This window comes from Neopelma chrysocephalum, unplaced genomic scaffold, assembly GCF_003984885.1.
Source record: "Neopelma chrysocephalum unplaced genomic scaffold, ASM398488v2 Primary Assembly neopelma1_81, whole genome shotgun sequence".
In the NCBI taxonomy this organism is placed as follows: domain Eukaryota; kingdom Metazoa; phylum Chordata; class Aves; order Passeriformes; family Pipridae; genus Neopelma; species Neopelma chrysocephalum.
Window position 1 is genome coordinate 6,070,936 of NW_020897743.1, and position 16,015 is coordinate 6,086,950.

General features: G+C 38.1%; 1 protein-coding gene across 3 annotated transcripts in view; it reads left to right on the forward strand.

Annotated features, from left to right (window-relative positions):
• The first annotated feature begins 23 nt into the window (after positions 1 to 23).
• FMR1 (fragile X mental retardation 1) overlaps positions 24 to 16,015 on the forward strand; it is a 29,855-nt gene continuing 13,863 nt past the window's right edge. Inside the window, exons 1-9 of one of the 3 annotated variants that reach the window (XM_027690472.1) lie at positions 24 to 265; positions 8,281 to 8,333; positions 9,154 to 9,247; positions 10,285 to 10,356; positions 10,629 to 10,777; positions 11,798 to 11,891; positions 12,000 to 12,116; positions 15,561 to 15,731; positions 15,854 to 15,932. In XM_027690472.1, coding sequence (XP_027546273.1) covers positions 215 to 265; positions 8,281 to 8,333; positions 9,154 to 9,247; positions 10,285 to 10,356; positions 10,629 to 10,777; positions 11,798 to 11,891; positions 12,000 to 12,116; positions 15,561 to 15,731; positions 15,854 to 15,932 — 880 coding nt within the window. In that variant the 5' untranslated portion in view covers positions 24 to 214. The remainder of the gene's footprint in view (positions 266 to 8,280; positions 8,334 to 9,153; positions 9,248 to 10,284; positions 10,357 to 10,628; positions 10,778 to 11,797; positions 11,892 to 11,999; positions 12,117 to 15,560; positions 15,732 to 15,853; positions 15,933 to 16,015) is intronic. The other 2 variants (XM_027690471.1, XM_027690473.1) reach the window with 2 other exon arrangements.

Here is a 16,015-nt window from a genome sequence, read left to right on the forward strand (position 1 = left end):
CGCGGCCCGGAGCGGCCGCGCCGAGCGCCCACACACCCCCCCCGCGCTGCCCCCTCCTCAGCCCCCCGGGCGGCCACACCCCCCCGGGCTCGGCGTGAACCGAGCGCCCCCGCCCCGCACACACACACCGCTCCTCCCCCGCCTCCTGCGCCGGCACAGAGAAAGGGAAGGGAGGCGGCGCCGCCGGGCCCGGGTCTCCCGCACCGCACACAACATGGAGGAGCTGGTGGTGGAGGTGCGGGGCTCCAACGGGGCCTTCTACAAGGTACCGGGGGCTCGCGGCCGGGCCGGGCCCCAGGGGAGGGAGCGCGGCCGGGCACGGGAGGAGGAGGAGGCGGCGGCGGCTCCTCCTCCCCGCGCTGAGGGAGCGCGGAGGCCCCGGGGCAGGAGGAGAAGGAGGAGGAGGGAGAGCGGGGCAGGGGCGAGGCCGCGACGGGTCCCTCGCGGTGTCCGCGGGGAGCGAACGGGGCCGAGGGGACGCGAGGCCCGTGAGGAGCCGGAGCGGGGAGGCCTCGGGCCTTCCCCCCTTTGTGGGAAGGGGAGCCCCGGGCCGCCCTGCCCCGGCGCTGGGCGAGGATCAGCGCCGGGATGGGGCATTAATTGCTAAATCCTCAGCTTTTGTCGCTACTTAAGGAAAGTCGCTCCGGCCGTCCGGGTTTGCAGGAGAAGCTGCACTGCTGGAGCACGGCCTGCACGGCGGGGAGGAGGGGGGACCTGGGCAATACACATTCCTGGTAAAACGCTGTGGAGGATTCCTGCTCCTGATGCCATGGCAGGGGTCGGTGACTGCTGATGTTAAAGAGACCGTTGCTTGGCCAAATATATCTGTGCTGAGTCGCTAAATACGTTTAATTATCAAATGTGCTTCTTACTGAAGCTACTTAGAGGCATTCCATGTTTATTTCCAAGCCCTTGTGCTTAATAAAGCCATCAGTGAGCCTTGAACATATATAACGAGCACTTAATATGTTTATTAATACCGTGTAGTGTTGTGTGGCTTTGCATGGTTTGGGTTGTGTTAATCAGCTTGTTAATAGTGGTATAATTTGTGGTTTTACTCTAATCACAGGAAAATAAAATTCAAGCATGGTGGGTTTGGGCCTACAATCATTGCCTGTTATCAACACACCAGAAACAGCCATGGATGGGTTTCTGCAAGTCTCTCGTGGTTTAAATGTTCCTGGGACTTTAAAAATTGGGCCTAGTTATTGTGCGACATCCAATATTTATGTTAGCAATGAAGGAACAGGTAGAATTTCACACTCGGGTGTTCCTGTGGTGAGCCAGGTAGATATCCAAATGATACAGTTCCAACACCTCCCAGTGTTTCTAAGAGAAAAGACCTCTTAAAAGCTTATTTTTAAAATGTATGTGATACTATCTGTTTCTGAAAATAATACCTTTTTTTTAAAAAGTATGTATGGTACAAGTCCAGTGAAGATGGTAAATAAGCATCCTGTGAGTTCACAGTGCTGTAGTTGAAGTTCTAGATCTGTGTATTGCTTCCTGGAATTAAATAATTTAGCACTTTTAAAAAATCAGTTTTACATTTTTAAAGGTACAGTATTTGCTCAGAAAGAAAGATAAGGAATAAATTTGTGGCACAGGACAGCTTTTATTTAATGAGGCTTTTATCAAATTCCATGAGAGTATTTACACAATGATGTGAAAGAGATGATGGTAAAAATGACATGGTGCAATCTTTAGTGACAAATATGATTGAAGAAACTTGGGAGAATTGGAAGCTACTATAACTTTTATTGTTTATGCTGAATTTTGACATCATGGGGCCCTGTACTCCTCTTGTATAGGTGAAAGTTTTGTTTGAGCATATGTTCATGGAAGCTTATTTGTGATAGTGTATCCAGGTTATAGCACAGACTTTGCCTCCAAGTTGCGTATCACGTTTGCCTTTGAACTTTTAGAAATTTTGACATGGGGGATTTTTTTTTCTCCTCTTAATCTCTGAGAGGACTTGGTTAAATTATCTGAGGAGACAAATGGGCACAGGGATTCATTGGTCTTCACCTGTATTACCTCTCTAGATAGAGCATCACACTTAAGAGAAATGCAACAATTCTAAAAAAAAAATAAATAAAAGTTGAGTTTCTTTAAACTCATGCAGAAATGTTCAATGTAAACCAGCAATTTTCCTCTAGTCATTCTAGTTAACAGTTTTTTCTTTTGTCATAATGTCTGACTCTGTTATAAAGTAATTCATCTAAATTTTTTCTTTTGAGTTTTATGCCCATTTTGCAGGTGGGGAATTTGGTTGTAAAAAACCAATGTTGACCCAGCATAGCAAGAAGTATGTGATGATGTCAAGTGTGAATTTAATTGCAAGATGATTTTATTTATTTTCATTTAAAAAGTTTCTTTAAGGAGCCTCCTGAGAAGTATTTTAGAGCAGTAACACTTCAAACAAATCAAAAGCAGAACAATTATTTTAGTCAATCTCATGGTTTACTGATAAGTTGTGAAGATTTCTTTGGCTTTGAATAATTCTGAAGGTCTTAATCAGAACATGTAAATGTTTTGGAAAAATACACCTCTGTCTTGATGCTGAGATGTGGAGGGGAGGAGTATGAGGCTGTTGGAGTCAGGAAGGGGCTAAGTGGCACAAGTAGGCACCTAATTGCTTCTTTGGGTTTTCATGTCCTCCTTGGAGGTCTCTTTGAGGACCTGAGCATTTTTGAGTGTACCCAGCAGCATCTTCATCTTGTCAGTATAAAACTGGTGCCTAATGGTCACCTAAGCCCTGCTGAGGGTAGTAAACCAGTCTTGTCGAACATCCACGTAGAGGGATCGTGTTCCTCACAAAGTGCAGGAGGCGGTTTGAGGATGCATTCAGACCCAGATTTGAATTAAAATTTCATACCGGTCAGTGCTCTGTGTTTCACACAGTACTGGAGTGTCTTGGTGTCACTGCTGTAGTGGAGACTAGTTCTTTCTGAATGGAATTAAAGTATTGCTTGGTGAATACTTCATACTTTGATGACTTTTTTTTTTCTCCTTGTCTGAGATGAATTATTCCATGGAAAGTGCAGTGCAGTCAGTGGGCATGATTCAGGAATAATTGACAATCTGGTACCTAGAGATGCTTAGTCATGATTTGCAATGTGGTTGGGCCCAGAATCCTTGGAAAAAAAATGTTAGATTCCCTCACTTATTTTGCGAAGTCTGATCCCACAAACCACCAGGACTGTGAATCCAGGAGGAGGGAACTGCCTTTTTGCAGCTCCCAGCCAAGTAACTAAATCTGGAAGATGTGCACTATTAGGGCATTTCTTTACAAGTCTTTTCTTATATAGGAGTAGTAAATGGGGTTTTGAAGTTCTTATCTCATTCACAGAGGACTATTAGACAGCCTTTGTCTAATCTTTTTGGAACTGGCTTTAGATATTTCTCTCTAACAGGGGACATGCTGGATGCCTTTCCAACATGGGATTGATTTTTCTTTTCCAGTTTGGGAGTGATTCTCTTGTGTCCTCTGCTAAAGATGGAAAGTGTGCTGTTTATGAGGCAGACAGTTTTGGAATGGTGTTTGTTGTTAACATCTATCTGTTGTCTGTAACCCAATTTTTGCCACTTCTTGCTCTATAACCTTGTGAAAATTTTCCACTTTTTATCCCAGTAGTTTCTGCGCTTTGCTGTTGTTTGCTGGGGTTTATAGATAACTCCATTGAAGCTACAACTGATAAAATCATTCATCTTTATTACTCCTTTATTACTCCAGGTCTCACTATTAGCAACTGTTCCTTTGGCCTCCCATGGCCCTCTGTGTCCATTTTTTCTTTTCTTTCCTTTCACTGTTCCACACAGACGTGTCCTCAGCCAGTGTCTCCAGTCTCTTTGTACGTTTGTGAGCCTGTCTGCTCAGTCCTTCTGAGGACAACAGCCTCTACCCTTTTCCCTCTCCTGGTGACCATTTCTGTGACTATTATTCTTTCCCTATTCTGTTCCTTTGTATGTCCAGCCTTTCTCAGATTTGATTATCCACCGAGTTCCCTTTTGACATTCTCCTTCCAACAGGTATGACATGTTCAGAACTGTTATGCTAACAGTAGATGCACGTTTGTATCAGCATAGCTTTTCTTTATGTTAAAAAGCATATTTTCCCTACTTTCCCTCCTTACAGTTAATTATCTTCCTTTATTAAAATGGTTGACAATGCTCACATCTGATGATGTGAGCAGACTTTAAAAAAAGCAGCAAAATTTCATGGCAGCTGGAGCCTTTGAAGTGTCTGTTATTCCATTGAGTACAAAAATAACAAATATGCTAGTGTTTCCAATAATTATTACTTTTTTAACAAAAAATTGTTAAAATTTAGACTACATCTTCAGCAGATAACCCTTCTTAGAATGTGAATGCCCATGTATTTGAGGAATGCCACGTTGTAAACTTTTTTACTTAATTATATCTGAAACATGGAGAGAAATGAAATGGTTTATGTGACTAAAAGTCAAATTTGGTGTAAAAAACTTATCGCAGTTGATTTTTTTTTCCACATTAGAGAAGAAAGATCAACCTTTGCCATTGTGAAATGTGCTTCTGTTGACAGGTTGTTTTGTGTACTCTTATTTGATATTTCTGATATTAGCAATAGTGGTATCTCAGCTGTTGCATCCTTTCACTGTCCTGTTCTAAAACCATCATAGCCACTGTTCTGTCCCTTCATGGAGGTGCATTTCAAACTCATGTCTATGCACCTTTATGTTTGAATTTCCATGCTTAACTTATGTTCTTTATTTAGAAAAGGCTGATGAATGATTATTGTACTTTTTGTGATACTTTGTGTGGGATCAGAGCCTCTTCTCTGCCTCTGCTGACATCTGGGCCTGGCCTGTCCTGTGTCTGTGAATTTGGCTTGTGGTGTTAAACATTGCATTTCTTTTTAGCATTGTGTGTAAGTTCACATGTATCACAGAATTGAGATAACCAAAGAGTTCTGATAAGCATTAATTTTGCTTTTTCAAAGGCATTAATGTTTAAATATTAATTTTTTTTTAAGAAAAACTTAGAAATGTTTCAGAACTTTCCTGTTTGTGCTTAGAAGCGTGAAGAGTGCTGGAGAGTCCAAATGCATTTTATGTAGTACAGATCTGTTTAAATATTTATATTGGAGGAAAACTGACATAATGCTGTGATACTATCACATCAGTTTTTCATTGTCTGTATCTCTGACATTTTTCTGTGTCACAAGAAACTTAAAAACAAGGGAAACCACCTTTCTATGGGTAGATGGGATTAGACAACCAAATATTGATGACTATTAACAGTCATTAATATGTTTTGTCTGGTTGTTTTTAAACATAAATATCCCATGGAGGTGCCCAGAAGTGTTGCATATGTTGCATGTTTGAAATTAGATATTTGGCAAGGCATTGTTCACTTTGTAATTAATTAAAAATTTATTACTGTGAACTTTTTTAATTTTGCAAGACTATAAATTAAAAGACAAGCCACGGGGTTATGATGTCAACTTTTTTGGCCAGGATGGAGTGAAAAACCAGGTATTTGTGTGGTTGACTTCTGAACTTGACGTAAGAAATTGTCAGATTTGTGTTTTTCACTGGCAGTGTCTGTAGTGATGCTGTCTGTGTACAGTCAACAGTTGTCCTGATGTTCCTGGTTCAGGATGCTCCAGGTTCCTGGGTTGTGACCAAAGCAATGTGGAAGAACTGTTTAAGGAGAACTTCAACAGGAAAGTGTAGTTCACTCCTCTTTCAGCCAGCTCTGTGTCTGAAATTTTACTTTTTCCAGATAGATAACATCATTGCTGAACCTTTTATAGGTCCAGGCTACTCTTCAGCTTAACTTATTTGTGGCTCATGGTTTACTTATTAATGATACATTTTAGCATTATCACCTCCAGTCAGGTATATTGCTGCAGCCCCTGGAATTCTGCTCAAGATGGGTCAGATGCTCTCAGTTCTGGATATGAAATGTAGTCTTGCTTTTAACTGCTGTGCTTGTTTATTTTTCTGTCATTTCCTGGAATTTTTTCAGAGTGCTGTTTAGAACACCTTTTGGTGTTTTCATTACTACTCCCAAAACATCTTTCATACAAGGAAAGGGGATTTATTTGTTTTCTGACATTTTATGAATATGAGAAAATTGTCACCAAATTCTTTCTCAGAGAATGGTTTAGTGTTACTCTTACCTGTTTTCCTCAAGGCTACTAAATGTTCCTGATATCATTTCTGTTGAATTTGCTTTATGAAATAATTTCTGCTTTTGCATACTCAAGTATTACTAATAATGCTCAGCCCTATCCTTTTCCAGTCTGTGGCGTGAAGGAGCCATACCTAATACTTGGTAGTGATCATAGTATTTTTCAGGAATTAAAGGCATCTGTTTCATTTGCATCTGTAAGAATAGGTGCTTCTAAGGTGCACATGACAAAAATTGGAAGAAATGTGGGTGAAGCCTTTGAAGGTGATGTGTGTAATGTTGTGAAATGAGTCAGGACTACCATTGTATGGTTCAAAGGCATATCCAGTTCTGGAATTTTCTTACAGAATACACAGTAATATGAAACATTAGGTAAATGTTCAGTATTGGGAAGTTCTGTTACCTCTTTTTGTAAATAGCATTTCTGTACTACTATCAACATGATCTTGAGATGTGGTCTTAAATCTTCTTTATATCATGTTGTTGAAAAACGTCAGCTGTGCTTGTAATCCCCTTGGAAGGAATATCTCAGAATTTTGAAATATGTAATTATGAATACTTTAGAGACTGTTCTAATTATCCTTTGGTTGCTAGCAATAATAAAGTCTTATTCTTGAGAGTATTGAGAGGGGAGCAAGGTGTAAAATAACTTTTTGCTGTTGTCATTGTGGCTTTGCTTTGACTTCTCTTCACTGTGGCATTAGTGCTGAATGTGTCTGAGTGATGACACTCATGCTCATGTACCACTTAATTTTAGTATAACACATTCTTGGAATTCTCTGTCAGCTATCAGGTGTTGCTCTTCTTTCATACTGAGATACTGCTGCAACTTGGGAAATACTTTGGAATATTTTATAAAGCAAAAATACCAGAAGATTTTCTTTTTAGAAACTTTTAGATTCCATATGAAAAAGAAACTTTTACCTTCTTGTAAGAGATAAGATCTGTTCTTGTCTTGGAAATGTGGAAGTGTGAGGGTAATAAAATGGTCCACACTTGATTTACTAATTCTTCTACAGAAGTGGTATTTACTGCTAAATTATTTTTAGTTTACTGAGAATTTTTTGATCTCCTAGGATGGATTTCATTTGGTAGAACGAACTTTTATACTCACTTTTGCTCGTGGGCTTTAATCTACCTACCATGCAAAGATATACTATATGTGTACTAACAGAGGAATACTCAGGACTTCACCACTTTATTTCAGAAGTTCATGGAGATGCTTTAAAAAATAAAGAAAAAAACGCACAATCTCTTCATCCCTGGTTGACCTGTGGCCTCCACCATTTGAGGCTAATAAAAATATTTTCATTGATAAATCCCAAAGTTCTTTGAGTACTGATCTTGCTGTTCTGTAGGTGGGAGCAGGGGGGGATGTTCGGGGCTTAAAGCTGAAAACTGATCAAACAAACATCAGTCAGTTGGGTGTCTAAGGCAGGAGGAGCCCTGTCAGTGCCGAATGGTAGTTCTGTCCTCTGTTTGTGGTGCCATGGGGGACAACATCACTGTTATCTGTGCCCAGGAGAAAAAGGAAGGAAGGCTGAGGAGCATTTATCTAAAGTTTGTGCACTACAGAATTAGTGTGATGAAGTAAATGTGGGCAAAACTCTGCTGAAATGGATATAGATGAATTTTCCTAATGCAATATTCAAATGTATTTTGAGGTAAAAGAGAGAAGAGACAGAACTTAGACGTTCTGTGGGGGTTTTTTAAGGAGTACAGGTGTTTAATTTTTATGCCTGTCTATACATAAAAATGTGATTATAAAATCAAAACATTTTAAACTTTCCTTAGGAAACTATTCAGAATGCTCTTGTAATTTCTTAGTAACCTCTCCTGTTACTTCTCAAAAGCAGGAAGAATATATTCATAGCTTGGGCATTCTGTTTGCGTATCAATATGCTGGCAGTCACAAACCCAAGGAGGTTATCAGCTTTCAGGATGTGTTTTGTGTAAGTCTACTGCAAAATTAAAAAGGCTGATTTGAAAGCACACTTGCATTGTGAGTTTCAATATTTGTGAAAGAAAAGTGTTATGGAGGTTTAAAATTATTTTTTAAAATGTCCACAAGCATACCATAACTATACCTTGTTTCCTCCACAGGCATTCGTAAAGGATGTGCATGAAGATTCAATAACTGTTTCGTTTGAAAACAAGTAAGTGTATTGCTGATGTTATACCTACAAATGATAGAGTATCAACCTTGCATTTGATTAACCTAAATATGACTTTGAGTAGCATTTTTTGGATACACTAAACTTGCTGTTGGGCTGTTTTAGAATTAGGTTCAGTACCTACTATTTTATAACATTACTGTATAAACGTTTTTAATGGTTTAAATACTTCTAAGTACAAAAGTGGGAAAATAAGCATGTTCTTGAATTTACATGATGACAACCCATGTTTGAATAAGTCAGCAGTTGTCCCATGATTGTCTCTATCTCACGTGAGTGTCTTATTTTAGTTTTAGCAGGTTGCATTATTACAGAAATTGTTCTATAGATCAGTGAGGAATACCAGTTTTCTAATCTAGAAATCAAATTTATCCAGTCTCTGTTAAAGAAACTGAAAATTAAAATTGTATTCAGACTGAATCCTGATCAAGTTTTCATAATCTGTAGTAGAAACAAAGAAAAAGAACATACAGGCTTGTTTTGAAGGAAATGTCCAAATGTGTTATGAAATGTTTAACCTATGTTTCTAATGATGGTATTAAGACCTGTAACTGTAAATAGAGTAAAAACTGCTGCTGGATGATTTCAAAAGACTGCAGGTGACATCAGGGATTCATTTAAGATGCTTAATGGTCACTTAGATGTGTTTTTCTTATTATGTATACATTGGATCACATTAGTATGCACAGAAGGTCCACAAAATTTAAAAAGTAAAATTAATGGATTGCAGATGTTTCTGATTTCTGTTTATGAAGAAAATGAAAATGTTTAGGCCGTTCACTGTGTTTGTTTTTATTTGTAGCTGGCAACCAGAGAGACAAATACCATTCCATGATGTGAGGTTCCCACCACCTGCAGGCTACAACAAAGACATAAATGAAAGCGATGAAGTAGAGGTGTGTATGTGTGTGTGCTCCAGTCACAACACTTGCTTTGAGGAGTGAGAGAACTCAGTGTGAAAAATGTCAGCCAGGCCACTGGAAGGTTTGCTTCCATGTTACGTGCTGTCACCTTCTTTGATGCCAAGTACTACATGAAACCCAATGTCAAGCACATCATCAAAACCAGGTTTTGACAGTTGTAAACCCCACAAATTCCATGTACCAAAAGAAACCCATGTAAAATTCCATGTACCTTGACCTCCATGCTGAGTTACAAACGTGATCGCTGTTTCATTGGTTACAGATCAGTCCTTTATCAGAACTGAATTAATTTAGAAATAGATGCTGGACTGTAGTTCTTCAGCTGTAAGTTAATAATGTCTCTAGTAGTAAAACTTCATGCTGAATGAGATAATTTGCATTATATGGGTGTGTACATAAAATATAGAAATATATGTGTATATGTAAATACTTACATAGATTGGCTTTAAAGCAGCACGTACCTAAAACCTCCTTAATTTATAAAATTATAAAATGTATAATTAACTCAAAGAGAACTTTCAAGATTTGCATGGTTTGTAAGTTTATTTTCATTTGAAAGATAAGAAAATAGCAAAACTTATTTGATATGAATGTGGCTGTTATCATATATGTGCTAAAGAAGTGTAGCTGTGTGTCCTCTTTCACCCACTGGTCAGCAGACCTACATACAATTAAAAATACTGTTGATTAAATATTAACAGATGTAGAAGTCTGAATTATCTCTCTTTGACTGTATGCAAGACTGAAGCAACTAATGCCAGTAGATTGGGTACAATATTATTTATCTGTACAATCTTGCATACATAACTTTATCTCCTGCTTGTATTTTCAATAGATAGATCAGCTGTTACCTGTTTGCTGTGTGGTGCTTAGAGACTTTCTGTACTAATGTACTGTGTACTTTATGTACTAATGCATTCTACTGGATTTTGTTCCTGTAGAGTTCCTGATCATATTAGTGTCAGCTTTTGTGATGTCTTTTAAGAATGTAATGTATGTATTTTGTTTAGGTTTATTCCAGGGCAAATGAAAAAGAACCCTGCTGTTGGTGGTTGGCTAAAGTGAGAATGATAAAGGGTGAGGTAGGAATATGCATATATACATATATATTTTACATTTATTTATACTTTATTTTCCCATTTTTTTCTATTTATATATTGATGTGCATGGTGTTTTTAACTAATCTCTCTTCATCTCCCATCAGAGATTGGGACAGTTACAATTACCATTAACCTCAACCTGAAAAGTCAAATTTGACTTGTGCAATTAACAAAAGTACCTTTTCCTTAATAGCATAATGCTCACTCTTGTTATAAAATGTGTGGCTTGGATGATTTTATTATTTTTATATCAGTTCTACGTAATAGAATATGCAGCCTGTGATGCTACATACAACGAAATCGTCACAATTGAGCGCTTGAGATCTGTGAACCCCAATAAACCCGCAACAAAAGATACTTTTCATAAAATCAAACTGGCAGTTCCCGAAGATTTAAGGCAAATGTGAGTACAGATGTTTCTTTATAACGTGTTTCAAAATGTGGGTAACTTTTGGAACCTGAGACAAGAAGGAATAAAGATGCTTTTCACCACTCTAAATTAATTTTTTTAACTTTTCATGTAAGAATATAGAAAATACAAATATCAACATGGTTGTACTTCAGAAATAGATGATTTTTTTAAATTGCAATTTAGTCTTGGAGGAGGAGATGCTTTCTTCAAGGCTTCAGGGTTTGTGTGTGGTATAAGTTAAGGTTTTTATTCTTACAGCTGTTCAGTGATATGCACAGGTTAATGTGAACTTTTGTTGTCCATGTCAAATTAATATGTCAACTTTTGTTATTTGTTGATGGCTCTGGGAATAGCTATACAGTAATCAAACCTCCCAGAGTATGATACAGAACAGCTAGTTTTCTCCTAGAAGGTGGACATGCTGTTCTCATGTAGATACAGCTCTGAAAGTCAGATTAATATTGACTCCCCTTGTTTACCTTCAGATCACTTTCTGCTTTTTTTGAGATGCATGTTATTGCCTCAGTGTGGAATGAGCTATAAATTCAGGTTAGACTAAAAATTTCTGCAGTTGATGTTGTAGTACACAGGTTCACAAAGTAGCAAGTGGACAGAGGAGGCCTGGAGAAGCCAAATGCAGCATGAGATGAGCACAAGAATGCTGCAGTGGTTACAATGAAATCACATGTTGTACTGGTTCATGATGTGTTTGAAATTTTGGTCTTGCTGATTGTAATGACTGTAGCTTTTTAATGTAGTTTTGTTTAACTTGTCATTTCGGAGATGTACGTACAGAAAATTTCTGAAATATTTCTAATCCTACTTGGCATGAAAACGAATGAAAGAATAATGAGTAAAATAAATGATAAAGAATAAAATAGCACCTGCAGTGAAAGGGAGAGCTTGGAGAATCTTTATTTACATTCTTTGTGTTAAGGAATTAATCTTTTTGGCTGTTAACCAAAAATGCAGTGGTTATTATTTTTAACTTTGTAGCATTTTTATTCCTAGGTGTGCCAAAGAATCTGCACATAAGGACTTCAAAAAGGCAGTCGGAGCTTTTTCTGTAACATATGATTCTGAAAACCACCAGCTTATTATTTTGGTAAGTACAAATATCTTACTGTTCCATTGGCAGTGGTTTCTTTCAAGAGTTCCTATGTAACCCACTTTTCTTTATTACTAATTAGTGTTTTCTTTATCACTAATTTAGTCAATCAATGACGTAACAACGAAGCGGGCAAACATGCTGATTGATATGCACTTTCGAAGTCTTCGTACCAAGTTATCCCTGATCCTGAGAAATGAAGAAGCCAGCAAACAGCTGGAGGTATGTTGGTTGTTTTCCCTGAAGTAATTTGAGTAAGACAGATGATAAAAAAAACCTTCATGCATTTCTTAGCTGGTAGGACTTGCACTGGGTAATACTGGAGGTGTGAAACAAAAGGCAGGTGGAGGTGTCATCCAACAGACATTGACAGTTATAGGGCCTGTTCTTGCAAAGGCTCATTTTTATCAGCAGGATTTTGGGGGGGGATTAAATACAAATGCATAGACACATACATTTTTTTCATAGTTTGGAGCAGAAAATAATTAGCCAGGATTGCACGAGTAGTGCCACCTATTTGATAGCTTTAAAAATAAATAGCAGTGAATATGTCATAATACTGACGTGGACTAGAACTGGATCTAGCAAAATAACATAGTGAGACTGATGTTGGTAGAGTGTACGAAGGGGTAGGTTCATCTATAGATAAAATGTTAGGAAATAATCTACAGCAGATACAGCTTCTGATATTCCTGTGACTGGAGAGTGGGTGTTGACTGGCAAGAAGCTTGAGTCATACTTGTCCATGGGTTAAAAAAAAAAAAAGGAGTAGGCTAGGAAATAAGGGGTTCTTTATACATCAGAATTAACATTTCTTCATGATTTTTCTCCTATCTACAAATCAGATAAAATAACATTTCTGAAAACTTTTCAGATTCACTATCAAGAACCAGAGGTACCACTCAAACTACTGTAATTCAGTTTTATATGGGTGTACAGCAGCAGTGTTACTGCAGACCCAGGTTTCATCCCCCCCCCCTCCATCCCAAGGGTTACATCTGTTTGGTTTTAGTGTGAAGTGGGATGTCATGTAGTAGTTCAGGCCTCTTGTATCCAGCGAGTGTACTCACTGTTACAAGAAGTTCTCAGTTCTGTTGTCCTCTTCTTAGTCTCCTGATTTCTGTGTTTCAGAGCTATAATCCAAGTTTGTTTGGGTCTTGATTTTTCTTAATACCAGGAAAGGTCCAATTTTTCCTCATTGGTGTTGCTTATTGAGCACCCCACTGTAGTTCTTCAGTAATCATTCTTCTTTATCTTCCTGCAGAACTGACAATTGTGTGGGCAGTTTACCTCTTGAAGTGCAAAGTATTATTTTGGAGGTGGGAAGAACAACAGCCTCTTTAGAGCTAATTCTCTTTACATGCCCCCACAAGTGCATGCACCAACAACTGTTGTCATTGATTCCTTTCCCAAACTAATCTTGAATTCTTTTTGTCATTGTAACACTGAACCTTTCTGCTGCTGTGAAGGTCTCGAACTCTATTTGGTTCTCACTAGAACACCATTATTGAACTTCAGCTTCTACCTAAGCAGTACTTGAATGAAGGTTGTGAGACAAATGTATACAGTTAAAATGTGTGTGACAAAAGTTGGCTGGTATTTTTTCATTTTGGCATTTGTGTTTCTTGTAGATAGAATAAATATAAAACTAATTTCATCCAAAGCTGAAAAGAAAAGCTTCAGATAATAGAAATCATAGTCATGATTTCTGTTGAGACACAGACGTAACAACAGACTGCACATGCCCATCTGCAGAAAAAATATTTAGTGAACACTTGGGGCTTTACTGCATTATTAATAACAGTTCACTGTTTCCATCTACTAGACCTTTTTCTGTGTCTCTACTCACTGAACATTAAAAGTCTGCCACTTTTTTTCTTCTGGCTGTTTTACCTTTCCTGCTTTCTGAGTCATCATCACTAGACCAGCTCCTTTTGTTCCACTGGTGATCTTTTTCTTTTTCTGTTGTACCTTTTTTCTGCATATTGGCTTCTTGACTTGCATGGCTCTAATTCTCAAATGTGGCTTTTAGGGCATCAAGTAAAATAACTGATTACTTTTTGTTTACATTCTTTCCCAGTGAGTCTGACTTAGTTTTTTTTGTTGCTTGGTTTGGGGTTTTTTCACATACTAAAAAGCCTGAATTTAAAAGTGTTCTGTATTCTGGTTTGTATTTCATTATATCTAAGTAGAATTCAGTCATGGCTGCTGTGTAGGTATTAATATGCTGTATGCACAGGTTTTTTTCTTAATAATGTGTTGGAAGAAACTAGAATACAGAATTTCCGATGTTTAAATAAAACACCTTCTAATACATCACTTAGAGAAAAGCTAATGATATTTTCAGTGCAATCACTATAACTACGCTCTGACTGTCATAACCAAGGTCCCCAGTGATGATGCAGTTTCATCTTCTTTATGTATCATAGACAGTTGTGTTAACAACTGATCTTTGTCTTGATCATCCTGTTCTCTGCTCTCACTTGACTGTCTGTAACAGATGTCAGCCAGTAAATCAGCATTTGGATTATCTGTTAGAATGTAGAACTGCGAGCATTTAAAATAAGCTTAGCTTTACAAATTGTCTGTAATGTAGTTAGTAAAGTGCTTGATAGAGCTCTGAGTATATGAAGTATTTCATGACACTTGGGTACTTACACCACTATCTCCTGTAGCCAGTTCTTTGTGACAGTGGTTTAGCACAGGATATTTATCAGCAACTTTAACAGGAGCAGGTCAGAAAGCAGAACCAGTTTAGTTGGGAGAGAATAGGACTTGCTGTGGGCACTTCTTGGTGTTTTCTCAACCTCTGTAGGGTCTCATGTTGCTGAGGTTACGCTGGTAATTTAAAGTGTGCTTGTGTGTGTCTTCACAGTAGTTATAGCTTTGATTGTGCTGCAGGGGCATGTATAGGGTTATATATTTTGGGTTTTATCATTTTTCTTCCTTGCAAAACACTCTTTCCTTAATAGATTATCACAGTTGGAATTTCTCTATCTTCCCTCAATGCATTAAACTATTGTTCTTGTGTTCTGTTATATTTACGCTTGTGAGTTCTCAGACTGACCCTTCTGTCTTTGTGGAAATGTGATTCCTGGATGAAGTTCTAAAGTTTTTGTTCTCTGAATTCAAGCAACTTACATTATTCAATATAAAGATATAATAGCAGTTATACCTTAATTTTTGTCTTATCATATATAGGCATGGATTCTTTATTTTACTTTTCTTAAGTGCAGTTGATATGCACAGTTGCTCTGTTTTCTGTAGAATTTTTGTGTTAGTGATTGAGTTCTTGCTGTCTCCTGCCACCTGTTGAAACAGGTACATTTTTTTAATCAGAGATCATAAAGTTTGCTTTGCTGATCAACACAGCATTTATTTTACTACCTTACATGAATGCTGTCTCACCTAGTAACACCTGATAGCTGTAGCTATTAAAGGGTAATTCAAAATACAGAGGTGTCAACACAGCTAGAGGCCAACCTTACGTTAATATTTAGAAGACTTCTGAAGGAGACTCTTCAGTGTTTTTGAAGAATGCATTAAAAGGATTGATTGAATAAAAAGCAGGCTAAGTACCTGGCTGGAAAATGGGCTCAGAATTTGTTGATGTGTCCCTCCAGTGTACTAATAATCAAAGTGAGCTGGCATTCTGTTGTTCTTCAGAGTTCTAGGCAACTTGCATCACGGTTCCACGAACAGTTTGTTGTACGTGAAGACCTGATGGGTTTGGCCATTGGCACTCACGGTGCTAATATTCAGCAAGCCAGAAAAGTTCCTGGAGTGACTGCCATTGACCTTGATGAAGATACTTGTACATTCCATATTTATGGAGAGGTAAGTTCCCTTCTTTAGCCTTCCAGAAAATACCCAAAATAAAGAAAGAAAGAAACAAACAAGCCAAACAAAAAACCTGGGGAAAATGAATCTTATTCCTCTCACACATGTATCTATTTTAGGATCAAGATGCGGTGAAAAAGGCAAGAAGTTACCTTGAATTTGCTGAAGATGTTATACAAGTTCCAAGAAATTTAGTAGGTATGTCAATTCTGGAGGCTAACTATGTGATAGGAAGGAAGAATGCCTTCTGAGAACTGCCTTAAACTAGAAGCAATGTGCTG